The 16,510-nt window shown below is 30.9% G+C and overlaps 1 protein-coding gene across 1 annotated transcript in view; it reads right to left on the reverse strand.

The window, feature by feature from the left end:
• Nucleotides 1–16,510, reverse strand: part of LOC129958337 (protein dachsous-like) — a 196,228-nt gene that overhangs the window by 151,636 nt on the left and 28,082 nt on the right. Inside the window, exon 2 of the mRNA XM_056070754.1 lies at nt 8,876–10,827. Within this exon, the coding sequence (XP_055926729.1) occupies nt 8,876–10,648 (1,773 nt within the window). The 5' untranslated portion in view covers nt 10,649–10,827. The remainder of the gene's footprint in view (nt 1–8,875; nt 10,828–16,510) is intronic.

A 16,510-nucleotide genomic window follows, 5' to 3' on the forward strand; every position in this document is an offset into this window, starting at 1 on the left:
CTTAAACATGTAAAGCAATTTAAAATATGTAAATAAACTTTTTATTTCATTTAAAACTAATCTACGGTAAAAAGTAAAAACAGTATCCATTTTATTGGAAAAGCAGGAATTGAATTCTCGATGTGGTTGATTGCATAGGTAGTAAGTCATCACACTCGAACATATGTAGATTAGACAATGTTTCATCAGGTCTGAATGTATTTGCCCTAAATTTTAAAATAATAATTAATTCAGTATAAATATCCAAGAAAGATTTTCTGCTCAGAATAAAATGCAGCCTTGAAGTCAGAGAGGAAACCCAGCTAGAGTGGACCAGCAAAAACTGTTATCAGTGACCTCGTTGAAACGAGTGTAGCATTCGCAGAAAGTTAATGAGCCAGGTGTGTCCATGTAACATCACCTGTGCACCCAAACGCATGAAAGAGCAGTTGAAAAATGAAAGAGAAACCTTCATAGCAAATATCAAATATTTCCCTTCTTCTGAACCGTCATTCTATAAAATATTGCATTTCATCAATTCAGATTTAAAAATCCACCTTTGATGGCGAGATTTACAATAATATTAACATCTAAGTATAAAAATTTTCTTAAAACAAAAAGAGAATGTTTTAATAACATCTGTCTTTGACAATAATAGATCGGAACGGATAAAACAAATAGCTTCTCCCAGAAAAATGAACGAATAAGATGTTACATGGTAGTTCAGTGTTCCGATGCATTTACCGATAAATTCCAAATGAACAAAAGTCAATTTAAAGACATGCTTCACTTAAGTAATAAATAAATTTAAAAAAAAAACTGTTTATTTTAAAACCTAAAAAAAAAAAAAGAGGATATTTGAATTTTGAGATTATTGATAATGGGAAAATATCTTTTAAATTTATATGTCAACAACAAATTAGGTGAAGTTTTTTCCAGAGTAAACATATGACATCATGGAAAATAAAATGAAAGCTCACATATTTAAAATCATCATTAATATCATGATGATGATCAGACAGATCATGATGTCAGATTCTTCATAATTTTTAATCGTTTTGCTTTAAAACATCCTTTGAAAAAAAATTTAATGAAAATACATACCCCCTTTCTATTTTTACAATACTATACGTTTTTTTTTTTAATTTTAATATTTATGAAAAAATGGCAGAATTTTCTTCTTGTGCATACCAAACCATAATTGGTTCACTTATTCAATGAAGGAATGAATCATGCATCATAAAATAATTTTGAGGATCCTGCTTTCAAAACTAAAATGAATGTCCAAAATAGACAAAATATTATTAATCGGTTAACAAAATATAAGAAATTGCACTTAAAGCAGAACAATAAATTAAATGCCGACGTCCTGCCATAGGGGTAGCGCGTCTTCTCCGTGACCTGGATTCGAGTCCCGGTTCGGATATGGTTGTGCTTCATCTGTTTTACCAGTGAGATGTGTGAATTTGCCCCCCCCCCCCTCTAAAAGAGTGTTGTGCAAGCGAATGTGATGCGGGAGTAGTTAAGACGTACTCTTGGCCCTAGTTGGCGCTAATAAAACAAGAGACGCTCCCTCGGCTTAAAATCGCACTTGTCATGGACAATTTCGTCAGCGAAATTGTCCATGACAAGTGCCATTATAAAACAACAACAATAAATTAAATAGATGTGATAAAAATATTTAATTGTAATAAGAATTCTTCCTAGATAGTGACATAAAATTACTTCTCTTAGGCCATCAATGAATTCTTATAATCTAAAGATGCGTAAAGATTTCCCTTCTTCGAGGAAATAGGGGAGAAAGTAGGTTTTCAAGAAATCGTTTCTGTCATTATTGCTGTCCTTTGCAAGTATAATCGATAAAATAAATCTATGCAGCACGATATAAAACGTGTAAGCTTCAAATGCTTGGCATCAATTTCGAAATCATAAATGTTTCAAGGATTTCTGTAGGTGTGATATATTTATTCAATTAATTATGCAAACCAAAACTTCTACCACGCATTTGACAGTCAAGTGAAACAGCCTCCAGCAATTTCCTTGTAACAGAAATCTATAAAAACACCTTCAAAATTTCATAAATTTTATGCTCTTTATTCGTTTCTTGATATTTTCGTAAAGAGGGAAAGCAATTCAGTTATAACTAGACCTTAATTAAAAGAAGTTTCCTTTTATTTCCCAAACCAAAGATTTTATTCCTTTTTTCAATTGACTGCCTTTGTGTACCCTCTTTGTATTTGATACCAAAAAAGAGAATCAGAAATTTATTCTTTTTATATCTCTTACTTTTCTCCTTCCAAAATTTATCGTAATATTAGTTTTACAATTTTATTAAAATTAATGATGCCTTTTTAAAGTTGGTGTTTCAAACCAAATTCGATTTCGCATTTTCCGTATAGATAAGCAAACAATCAAAACATTTTCAGATTGAATCGTTTTACTTTGAATGGATTCAATTGTTAAAATGACATCTCATTTATCTCATTGAATAGTTCGTTCTCATTATTCGCAGCTAATGAGGTCACAAGGTAAAATGAGATAAGCACACAGAACTCGATTAAAAATCAGAGTGAGAGGAAACGATGAGTTTGGATCATGGATGGACATAAACTGTAGACAATATTCATTGGTTGATGTTAGGAATATAATATTCATTTAACTTAATTCGCTGCAATTTTGTTATCAAGAAATATGCTTCATGGAAGGCTATAAGTTTAATTTTACGACTATCCATGCTTTAAACAGAGTACGCGAACTCAATAGTTCTAAACCCTTGCAATGCCAAAAGTGCACTTGCATATTGAGCCTGTCAAAGGAAGAAGATTGGAATTACAAATAAAGATTATATAAGTTGCTCAGTTGCTTTTACGTTTTAAATCAAATAATTGAGGTTATTTGATAAAACAGATTGTTTGATAAAAAGCACTATCTTTACTTCATTTGGAGCTCTTGTGATCCGATTATTTCTTTAAAAGTACAGTAGATGTTTGTTATTCGGTATCGGGTCTAAATTACGTAAAAATCATAAAGCGAAAGAAGTCAGCAGCATTAAAGAAATAGTGTGAATAGCGACCGGGACAACGCATTTGTTTACAACCCTATTATATTTAACTTTAAAAACATGAAATAAACAATATTTTCTCCTTCCTTGTCTCCTAGAATGGATTCTTGGATATCACTGTCATCTTGCTATGTTACTGCGTGAATATTTCTTTCTTTATTTATAGGCCTTTAAGATCAAGCAATTATGTGAAAATAAGATAGTCGTAATGTTGTGAGTCCCAGGTCATCATACGACCATGACAGTGAAAGTCATCTTTTAAATTTCGTTCATTCTTAGTGCATGCTTTTGTGTTTTGATCAGTCAGATTTCATTTGTGATTTCATGTATGATTGTTCATTATGACGATTAAAAACAAAAGAGACTGTTTCAAGGATCGAGCTAGAAGGACAACAAAGTAAGGTCAGTGATTTTAAAAGACACTTTAGGGATGAACTAAATGCGTCTGAAACAGCCTTGAAGTGCGCGGTAAAGTAGGAGAATGCCTGAAATATAAATGCGATGTTAGAAATATAACATGCAGAAAATATCGATCAACAGGGCAAAATTTACTATCACAAATTTTATTCTACAAAAACTTAACTACTTTGCTTTCGTGTCTTTATTTTAAAGATATTTTACGATAATAGATTATTAGTATTTTGGTTGTATTATTTCTCTTTTTATCCTAAATTACAGAATATTCGGAAAGATTTTCAATTTTATATATGCAGACCAGCAATTAGTTTATTTCGAATAACTCAGACATAACTGTATGAGATTTAAAGGATTGTTTCTTTCTATTCGCAGCTTCACGACATTTTATCGGGCATGAAGATTTTTGAAATAAGTTAACACGTTGAAGCACATTAAGTGGGGTTAACAGTCCCAACAATCCGTTTCAACATTATAATTTCACTAATCGGCTGGTGTACTACAACAAACTTTTCGAAAATGCTTTCAATTCCGGAGAGAGATTAATTTTTCTGGTTTCCCGAGCCGGCTTATAAACCAAATACATTTAATGGCCCTGTCAGAACAAAGACTAGTTAAGTAATCCAGTTTTCTTCGGTTTATACGATAAAACAATCATCCGTCAATGTCAAATAGGAACTCTAATGACCATTTGTAATGCCAAACCACTTTGGCCTCCAATGTATCTTTCCTTTTGAAATAATAAATTTAGATATCCACCTTTAGATTTCTGCATCCAGTTGCGCATCTGCAAGAGGGCATTCTCATAGGGAGGAGTTAAAATAGATTCGTAAACAGCATTTCCCTAAGACTCACAATGTATCAAGGGAGAAAAATGCATACGTTGCATCTTCATTTCATCCGCCGTGACAACTACAGAAGGAGTTAGAGTATAGATAGATACCCCTACCGCATTTTAAGGGCTGACATTTTTTTTTTTTTTTTTTTTCTTTTACCGAACAAGACTGAAAGACACTATCTTTTTTGGTATATTCAAAACGAGAATCTTTTAATAATATAACGCAATCATTTAGGTAACATTTCGCTTCTCATACTTTTTATATTAGAAATAAATTTTTCCAAGATAAATTGAAATGTTTACCAAGCAGATGGAATAATATTTACTGTCTTTCCCTTTCCTAATGCTACTGATTTTGAAGAAAGAAAGTACTATGATGGCATGGTACGGAGGATAATTCTGTGTTTCAAATAATTTTTCTCTTTTAAACACAACCAAATAAAAAAAAATCGGCACATTAATGATCTTTTTCCCCGTAAATAGAAGTGCTACTGTGTTTTTTATAAGAATAATTGTCTTAATAATTACAAGGGCTATAAAATTGTCGTCATTGTGGATTTTGCCATAAAATGAAACATTTCGGTATGCAAAAGGTGCACACAGTCGAGCTTTAAGGATGAAAATGTGGATTTTAGAAATACAAACCCAATACTAATATCTTATCAAAAGATCAAAATTACCCGACTTTTTGCACAGCAAATTCTTTTTTTTAAACCCGGACTTTTTGCAAACAAACTCTGAAAGTTTTATTGAACAACACCTCTCTCCCCCCCCCCTTTTAAAAGGATCAGAGGAATGGTATTATGAAAGACGGAAAAGTGCAAATCGCCGAAGAGCAATTATTGCTTAAATTTTATCGGAGAGGCTCAATAAAATACAGTGCAAAGTCGGGAGGAACGTAAAAGATGGAAATGTAAATATAGGATATTATCGTACTTTTGTCATTTAAAACTCCTTTTCCCCCCTTCTTCTTAATCTTGATGGGTTAAATTTTTCGAATTCTGGGTAAAAATTTCGAGCCCATTTCACGAGTTCGAGACTTAAACAGCAAGTCTCTTCAAATATTAACTGATTTTACTTCAGCTAAATGTTACTGAGGGGGGAACTTTATATTATTAATGTATTTCGTTTTCATCAGACAGCAAATCTCTTTGGATATCATCTAGCAAAATAATATTTCGGGAGAGGCGAAAGGAATCTGTTTACTTTATCAGTACATTTCTACTTTTACCTAGTATTTCAGCATTTATTCCACTTCCAACAAAATGTTTGTGAGAAATAATATAATGTATTTCAGAATTCATGAGGCAAACCTTAAAGGGAATGCATAGAATATATCTATTTATTCTATGCCCTCTTTATTTTGGGCAACAATGTATAAGTGCAAATGACGCACTTAGATGAAGACACAAAAAATAAGTATGAAAGGAAAGATAAATTATGAACTTATTATCGTTGACAAGCGGCAATGTTTATAATAATCAATCACAATTGCATTCACCAGCAGTAGCATCCATGAAGTGATTAACGTAGAATTCAGTCAGATCCATCGCTCGAATATCCATTACCAGAAGAAATAAGCGGCATTTTTTAAAAATACACACCAATTACCTCATCAATGCTGTCAAGCATGTATTAATATTATTAGATGCAATAATTATAAAGAAGTATTTGTAAACAATAATGTAAATAAATACTTTATGATTCTTTCGTGTCAATTTCTTGTGTTTCTGCCCAAAAATTTCTCTACTAAAAAATGTTTGTTGCTCTGCCAACCCTTGTTAAGTTTGTCTCCTGTTTATTGGAATACTTTGTATTTAAGATTCATTAGTTGACAAACGTTGAATAGTGTCTAAAAATTCAATTTAAATTTGTTTGTAATAAGTAACAATAAGTCTAGAATGAGTGAATCTAAGTAAAAAATGTTTTTGGTAAAGGGAAAGGACAATGTCTGTTCCATTGAAAATATTTCCATTTTTAAAAAAATTGGTTTGTTTTATGTATATGAATATATAGAATATAACATCAATGATTATGTGTCATTATATTATTCAATATTAATGAACGGCTATAGATTAGATGAAAAAGAATTTTATTTAGATGATAAATATTGATATATTTTTTAGTGATATGAAGCGGAATATTTGACATGAGTTGTACAAATATTACCCAGGCAGTTATTTACTAAGTATTGTTAAACGCGAGAAGATTTGGATGTGCATAAGTTATTTTAGACAATGAGAGATATTTGTAGTAAATGAGAACAAAATGAATAAATAAATAACATACTAAGTCTTCACACTTAATTAGAGAAAAAAAAATTACTTTTTACTTTCTGGCATACGAAGTATAGAGAAAGTATCATAATCGTCAAAAAACTAAACCTCGGGACTCTGAAAAATCTCAACGTATCAAACTTCCCCAGAATCCCCAAAACAAATTTTGGCATTATGTCTGTCAATCTATGAACGCTATAACTTAAAAACGCTTTGAGATTTAATATATAGAAGTATGACCAAATTTGTAGATCTCCACCAAATTTTGAACGAAATCCATTCCCAAGAAGTCTGTCTGTCAGGCTGCTCAAGTACAAATGACTCGATAGCTCCAAAGCGCAAAGAATAATAAGATAATTAAAATTTGGTACAACAATTTAGCACGTAAAATGTAGATACTTTTCAAATTTTAATCCAAAATCCATCACATGGTTGACTGTCTGACGGTCTGTTCTTTCGCATGCAGGTAAATGCGAGCATAACTCACAAACGGCAAAAAAATTCGTTATGTTATTTTGTGGCTACAACTGTAGCTTCGTATCAAATTTTGGCGTTAATCGGCAGGAAAAAAAATCTAATATATATATTCTTAAGGGATTCAATAAAAATGCTATATTCACGCTGAAGATTCGTAATCATTGTTCACCAATTTCATGCACCTTCGCGGCCTTATCAAAGGTCCACAATTTTAAGGAGATAAGACCTTTATTGGAGAGTATGCGAGAAAGTATCAGGGAGACCACTCCCACTGGTTTAAAAATAACACCGTTTATCATGCTATAATAAGAAGAAACAATGAAAACAAAAAGGGCGATTATCGATTGAAAGGAAAGATTAGAATTTGGATAGCATGCTAAGGACAAAATTGATTTAAAAAAAATAGAAACAAATGAATTTCAATAAAATCGAAACAATTCAAGCAAAATATTCAATTCCAAAACAGTTTCATTTTGTGCGCCTATATTCTGCTCTGTTGTATGCAAGAAATTAATTGGATGTCATGAATGAGAGGGGAGAAAAAACAACGTTTAAATATTGAAGTAAATAATTTTTATATAGTTCTGCATAAATAAACCTTTATTACATTTTTCTTAATGCTCAATATTTGTTAATCTCATCATAAGATGTTTAGACGACAAAATGCCAAATAATACGTTTGTACTTATCGCCTGAGCATCTAAAAAGATAGTGTTTAAAAATATGACATAAAGTTCTGTTATATTATGAAGTTAACACTCTAAGCGTACAAAGCCTGATATTTAGAAATAATGAATCTTTAAGAACACTGAAGAAATTTTGTGAGACATATCTTTTTCAGTTTGCATGTTTTGTAACATGCAACTCTCCACCATACTTTTTTTTGCACTTCTTTGATTCATATATTAAATGAAATTCAGAAAGCTTTACAATCGTCTGTTGAAAGAAAGCTGTACAATCGCCTGCTGGACATAAAATTGACCTACTTTGTAATTAGAATTAGATTTCAGGTGAATTTTTCTTTTCCATGACGGATTCATTAGATTTTCTTAAAATATCAATTTTATGTAATGCAACTGTTTTGTATCTTTACTTATGTATTTCACATCAAAATTTAATAGAGTATTCATTACTCTTTCATTTCTTGACAACGCTTTTTGAATGACTTGCCGGTAATTCACAAACAGTGATTTTCAATAACTAATAAGATTTTTTTTCCTTTCAAAATAATCATCGATAGAGCTGATCATATATCGTATTCTTTCATTTAAAAGTCAGTCTCTTGAAACTTATGAAAATTATAAAAAGACAAAGTAAATATGATGTATTTACAGAGGTATGCTACAAAATTAAAAAAAAATAAAAAAATCGCCAAATTTTAACCAACGAATAGATTTGGTGCTTTTAGAGTTAATAGTGGGAAATAACTAACTAGATAGTATAGTAATGCTTATTTCAATGAAAATCCTGCTTTTATATCTAGGCTATCTAAATAATATTTCCAAAAATATTGAGTATCAACAATCTTTAAATTTAACTTGAAAACACTTTAGAAATTCAAATAAAAATCCTTAAATAAATTACTTTGGAAATTTATTACAGAGTTACGTATTTCCAAAGAGCATTATTTTAAAATACTAAAAGCAATTTAATTTTGTGCGCGAGCAACAAAAAGCTTAAAAGGAAAGAAAGCTTACATATAAACAATTTCACCCAAATAGTTAAATATTCTCATTTTACTTTATATTACCAAGCAGTGGTTCGGAATTAGAAGAAAAAAAGAATGTTTTAAGGGATCAGTAAAATTTTAAAAGAATAAAAAAAACTTACCTTCAGAAAGCAAGTCCCAACATTTTCATTTTCAGCTACTGACACATTATAGAAACTCTGATCGAAGATTGGTTCATTATCATTTACATCACTAATGGTCACCACAATCGTGGCACTCGATGAAAGTGGAGGTATACCGTTGTCTGTAGCTACTACAATGATCTGAGGAATCGGATTTGTTTCGCAATCGATGTGTATGCGAGTCGTGATGAGGCCCGTTCGACTGTCTATCTGAAACCAATGTGAATTGGTTTCTGGCGTATCTTTGATAGAGTAAGAGACAATAGAGTTGTTTCCTTCGTCCCGATCCACAGCAGATAGTTGGAAAACTGATGTGCCGGGATCAGCAACTTCTAGAACATTAGCGTAATACATAGTATGATCGAATTCCGGAGCATTGTCGTTCGTATCCGTTACACAAAGCTCAAAGGTACGAGATGTATTCAGTGGAGGATTACCCTGGTCAGTGGCGGTAACAACCATGGTATAGTTAGGTTTGACTTCTCTATCTAGAGGATGAGATACGATGACCAAATATATAATATTATCTTGTGTAGTTAATCCAAAATATCCATCGCCACCTTGAAGGGTGACATTTACATTGGCATACTCTTCTTTCGAATCCGGATCGTTAACACTTATCCTCGCAACAAATTCACCTGGTCGTGCATCCTCTGATATTTTAGGAGATGCATCTTCACTCAGAAAGATCAAATTGATAGTCGGCTGATTATCATTTACATCGGTTACTCTAATAGAAACAAAAGCGGTAGTTTCTAAGGGCTGAACACCACTATCTCGAGCCACAACTACCAATTCATGCACATCTTTCGACTCAAAATCTAATGGTTTATTTACCGAGATGACACCCATTTTTGGATCGATGGTGAACTTATTTTCTCTATCGCTTTGTCGACGATTGATGGAATACGTAATTCTCCCATTTTCTCCAGTATCCGTGTCGGTAGCAAAAACACGTAGAACACTACTTCCAACTGTAGCATTCTCAGCGATAGTCGCAAAATAACGACTTTGATTGAAAATTGGTTGATTATCGTTTACATCTTGAATTGTTATATTTACAGTCATCGAACCTTTGAGGGGAGGTGTTCCACCATCGTAGGCTTCAATGACAAGGCTGTAAAACGGAGTTGTTTCGCGATCTAAGAAACCGTTGATCTGTAAGTCTAAATAGAGAACGTCGTCTCGTTCTCTATGTGAAGAGAGCCGAAAAGCGTTATTCGTATTTCCGGAGACTATTTCATATCGTTGGGTGTTAAAAATGCCAAGATCACGATCCCTTGCAGGATTGAGAGTGCGCTTCATATCCCTAGGAGTATTCTCAGGGAATTCAATCATCATAAAAGAAGTTGGAAATGTTGGTGCATTATCGTTCTCATCGCGAACTTTTATTTCAACTCGTATATTTTCACCGCTAAGAGGAATCGCAACAAAAGAATAGTAACTTCTTTCTTCTCGATCAAGCACAATACTACTACGTATTTCACCAGTTGATTGGTCAATAAACAGATCAGAATCAACTGCACTCCCTGGTACAGGGACTATTAAATATGGAGGTGGAGGTGGTGGTTTAGGACTTGCAGGCCGGCTCTGGCCGATGTAGCCAATGGTTGTCCCAACACCAAGACCTTCTGATATTTCAAATTCTTGTAAATATTCGGTTAAGACTATTCTGCAGCGCGATAAAAGTAATACAAATGTTATCCTTAATAATAAATTGGTTCGCCATCTCTCCATGAATGCCATAGTCATACACTCATCCGAGCTTTTCCTGCTCAAAAATTTAATGAAATTCAGAAACCTTCATGCAGGCCGGAAATGCACTCTTCTTACATTCTGTCTTTTTTTCTTGGTAAATAATGAGTGCATATACCGTTATCTTCATGTTGATCTGGGTTATGGCAGCATCAAACCAATTTCATTTCATATCCCTACAAAAAATAAAATCATATAAATAAAATTCGCATAATAGCAAAGTGAAAATAAAGATATTCAAAAGATACTCAATTTTAACATCATAGTAAAAATTAAGCGATGTGAAACCAAGGTATTCAAGAATTACGTATTCATATTCAAGAAATAACTAGAGAGGGAATATTCCATGACAGAACATCAACAAAAAAGCACATTAGAAACGAAATCATAACATTTTGCTAATATATATGACAAAACTAATATTTATTTTACATTTGCATTTCGTAATGATTGGTGTTATTCAGAACTTACTTTTATTTTAACTGTATAAAATAAAATAAATAAATTCAATTCAAATGTGTTATTTAACTTACAAGTATATTTTTTAAAAAAAATATGAAACTGTATTCGCACAAGGGGCCATCTATAGATTCATATTTGCATCAGTTTTAAATTTTCTAATCATAGCTCACAATTTTTCATCTTTTATATTATTGTGCATTATGAAGAATCCCCAGATAAAAAAAATTTAAGACAAATCGATTCAAAATAACAAGAGATATTTACTAAAAAAAAAAAAAAGAGCAACCGGTTGTTTGAATATTTACAAACATAATAAATGGATTCTCACTGTTAATGCCTTTATTGAAATTTTCATTCCATTCCTTCTTATGGTAAGTTTTCTTTAACATTTAAAAAAAATAAAACTTACTGTTTGGAGCCATGAAATATGACTAAATAAAGAATTGGAAATGAATACTTTTATTTGCATAATTAATTACAAAATTTAAATAAATAATCGTTAAACTGCATTTTCGAAACATACTGTATAAAATAATTAAAAATTCTAGATAAGTTCAGCAATTAATGAAAAAAAAAAGAAGGCTTAGAAAAAAAAAGACAGATGCTTATTTTTTAAAACATATCTTTATAATTGGGGGGGGGGGAGAAAAAAAACGTAATATTAGAGATTTTAGTGTTCCAAGTTTCTATTTGATAATATTTTAAATCATCAGGCAGATGCATGATCAGATGATTTTTTTAATTCTTAATCTCTCTACATCAGAACAAGTGTATAATAAAAACATTTAATTTACTCAAATATTTCTAAACCTTTACTTTATTTTTAAAACAGATATTTTATTGAAAGTCTAGTAACATTACATTATCCTCTCATAAAACATTGCTATAAATTTGCATTTTGCATAGAATTTTACTTCTATGCTATTTTATTCATTTATTTTAGGTATTTAAACATTCCACAAAACATTTCTATGACTATATCAACTATTTGTCCTTTTAGTGATTCAATGCTTAAAATATAAGCTGAGTAGAATACGTCACAAGCAATTTTGTTCATCTTTACACCAAATGTGTAAAAAAAAAAAAAAAAAAAAAATGTTTAGATGTGCTGTCCATCTCCAGTGTGCTCCTTCGATTAGCTTTAAAATTGTTCTAAATCGCTCTATTTTTACATCATTTAATTTTTTTTTATTTTAAAAATAAATAAAAATTATAAAATATACCTTCATATTTTTAGAAACGCATCATTTCGTCTAGTTTATTAAATGTTTTGGTGTGAAATAATATTATTGCAGGATTCATTATAACTCGAAATGTATTGAATGTATCTCCACGTTTCATACCTACCTTTCCTTCAAAAATGAAAAACATATTTTTGGAATTATGCCTGCCTGTGTATGAAGGCAATAATACATAAACACATTGAGCTAGACGGATAAAATTTCTTATATGATCTTTATATCAATTTTGTACATTTCTATTTTTGAACGAAATCCATTCAGGTGAAGTTTATCTATCCAGCTGTTCAATAAAAGTCAATACGATAAGTACAAAACTAAGAGAGATAAATGGATAAAATTTAGTACACATATTCCAACATCTAAAGTATAGATTCGTGTCAAGGGTATGACCGTCTGTCGGTCTTATACTTTCACTCAAATATACTTTAAATACGGTAACACAAAAAAAAATGACTTATACGAAGTTTAATATGTGATTTTGTGACTACATTTGCAGCTAGCTCTGCGTCAAAATTTGGTTTTCATCGGTCGAAAAAAAGAATAGACATTCCGCAATACACATTCGGTTTTCTGGTATTTGTGCATTAACAGCATTCATTGCCAAAGATCGCACTTTAACAGGCTTTCACAGCTATTGTTCCCCACTTGGCATGTGCTTAATAATATACATTACTTGAGAGTATTCGAGAAAGTTTCAGAGAAACCATTCCGGCTGGTTATGCATATGATTTCATTAGAATATATAGTTGATTTACATAACATATTGCAATGAATGGATTTGAAGAAGAATATATGAAAACTAAATACAAATTCGGTTTTCTAAACTGAAGAAAACTTCATTTTTCTAGCAAAGATAAATTTATTCCTCCCGATAAAACTTTTTCGATCTTATTCTTGGAATTCATTTCCACCACGCTTCCTTATCTCGCTTGAACTTTTGAATATTTCAGTAATGGACTTTATCTAAATCTTAACAAAAATTGAATCAAACTGAAAATCATACAGATGTAAAAAAATATCTAGGATGAAAAAATTCTCTGAGATAGATCCCGTTTTTATGAATAAAATCCCACACAAACGTATCAGTCTCGCCGTTTTCCATTCGCATATTCAGTGAACCAATGCGACAATCTTATTCCTACCGCGGCAGAACACCGGAAACATCACATACCTATAATCAGACTTTTTTCAGTTTTCTCATGACAGCCATATAATTTAGGGAGAAAAAACCTCAGAAATTGGATCATCCGTCTCGAAATCCTACTCGAAAAATAGTTGTCATAACATTTTTCCTCGAACTTTTCTTTGCAAATAGGATTGACTCTAAACATATTTAAATAATATTGAATGCTTCTCACTACATATAATGTAAGACACTCATAAATTTTTGACAACAGAATTACCTGTTTACGGTTCTAGGAAGGGGGACTCTTTTGTTAAAAGTGTTTCTTTTTGCAATTGCAATGAAATCTTGTATAAAGAAAAAAATGATAAAATTGAATAAATTTTAGTTCTTTGATATTAAAACTTTTTTTCATTCTGTAATAATTTTATTGAACTTTAAAATGTTGCTAGTAGTTTTGAGATATTAAGCTATTAGAACAGTGCTTTCATCAGATTTCCTTAGATGATTACAGGCAACCATTAAATAAAGGTAACTTTTCGGAAAATGTTTTTTAAAAGAAAATATTTTTTTAAAAATTGGAAAATATGCCATTTTGGCAATTTTCCTAATGACATCTATATCGGCAAATTTCCTTTTACATCTATATTAGTAAATTAAAATGTTTTTTTTTTTTTAAATACAGGACCAGGCCTTTAAATGAATAATACTGTTAAATTCAGAAAGAAAAGAAATTTCATAAAATTTAAGAGAATTTTCGACACAAAAGCCCATTTTATTTTAAGATTAACAGTGCATCCATTAAATTGACTCAGAGCATATTATCATCAGTATGATCGTGTTACATATCATCCACATGAATCTCATTTCATTCTTTCGCACCTTTGAATACAACGTTCCATTTCATATGGACGCGCTTCAAGAAGAGGAAAAGAAATTATTTCCCATTAAATAACTGTATCTAACCGAAACAAGCATTTTTCCTTTCAAGCAAAATTAGTTGAAATAAAACAAGAATGTGTGATCCCCATCGAAATAATACCTGAAAGACGGGGGGGGGGATTCATATTGAGTCAGATTCCAGTTCTAGTTTCTAACATCAGAAATGGGACATTCGTAATAACAGAAAGCAGAATATTATCCATAATACACGCACATTTTATACGAATATGTATCCATACATCGATCCTGAAATCATTTAAAAATAAATCAACCCCAACCTTCAAAAAATTAATTTATTCTTTTGTTGTTTGTTGAAATTAAATATTCCACAACAATTCCGTATATCCGCAATATTGCATAGATATTTATGTTTGCAATACCTCTTTGTGTATAATATTTGATGTCAAGAATGTGATGTCAGAATGAATTATTTTTTGTCTGCCCTTTTCAGTAATTGAAACAGAAATATTTTGAATGACATTTGAAAAGTCTGCAGATAGGACGGTTCCTATGACTATTCAATTCCAACGTCATTTCACTTCTTCCATTAAATTTAAATTCTTAACGATGTATTAAGTGAGTCGGCAATAACAGAAGTTTAAAAAAATCCCATCTCATACTTTATTTATCACAGTACACTCAATATTAGTTAAGAGATAGGGATGTAACTGAAATATAGAATGGCTATATATTTATATTCCCATTAAATTAATAAGAAAACTGAAAAAATGATCTTAAAGAGATACAAAAGTAGCATTATCATTATTATTTACTAAGCATATATCGTACCTCGGATCTTACATATTTATATCTAGAAGATATGCCAAGCCGGGTTGTTATTTTGCAAACCAATATCACAGATTAGGTAACCAGAGGTTGTCTTAGAAAATCTTATGCACATTGGCAGAGTATTTAAGAAATAATAATAAATTGCCATTTGTAGTACCCTTCAGATATAAATACGCTATTTACCAATAAATAATTAGACACCTGTAATAAAAGAGACCCCCCGTCATTATGTTCCTGATTTCAACTTGTGAAACATTTGTATTTTTATTCGTTATAATAGTTGATATTAGTTCTAATTAATAATCTTTATCTCTTCGTTTTGAAGTTATCTTGTTAACTTACATTCGAACAGACAGATGGACAAAGTTTCGTCTGGTTATCTGAATGTTCAACTTTCCAACAGTTCAAACTTTACACCAAAACAGATTTGATATAAAGACTATATACTAAGTTTTTCCTGTCTAGCTTAACACGTTTTTGAATTGTCGTGTTCACAGACACACAAATATAATTCCAAAAATGTGTTTTTTGGACTGAAAATGGAGATTCGTCAAAATGTCGAGTCCGAATTTCTTGACGGCTGTAATACTTTTTCTTCACTTACTTTACATGCGAGAAAATAAAAAATAAATAAATAAATATCAATAGGTGAATTTGTCTTAGATGTTTAAAAGATAATTTATTCTGATGCATTTCAACTACTCCGCAAACATAAATGTCTACTTAATGCTAAGATAACTAGAAATTTTCATAATACTTCTGCGACAATTATTCACAGAATTATGATTCTATGTAAAAATCATTCATTACTACTTATTCACTCATTTCAAGCGGAATAAATATTTCACTTAAAGTGAATTGTTACAACAAGTAACAATCATTTTATAACTTTAATAATGTTTCAGCTTTATACTATTACTTTTAAATTACTAGTTTATATAATTGAAGAAAGAAACCCTACAGTTTTTATTTTTATTATTATTTTGTGAAGTTGTTGTTTAACTTGTCTTCCTCATCTTTTCTCAAGCTAAAATACGTAAATACCAATGATAAACATTTTTTTCTTTCTTTTTTGCTTGTCCAAATAAATGAAGTGATTCTGTTAATGTCCATTGAATAAGGTAAATAGCCAACTGAATCTAACAACTTTTGATTTTAAATTACTTAAATATGTTTCATTATGTTCATAACCAGTTAATACTAAAGAGACTTTTTTGAAAAATCCTTCTGGTAACTTCAAATCAATCTAACCTTACGTCAATCGAAGAAATTTTCTTCAATCTTTTTATTTTGAGAAGTCCA

The sequence above is a fragment of the Argiope bruennichi genome, chromosome X1 (genome assembly GCF_947563725.1).
Source record: "Argiope bruennichi chromosome X1, qqArgBrue1.1, whole genome shotgun sequence".
Classification (NCBI taxonomy): domain Eukaryota; kingdom Metazoa; phylum Arthropoda; class Arachnida; order Araneae; family Araneidae; genus Argiope; species Argiope bruennichi.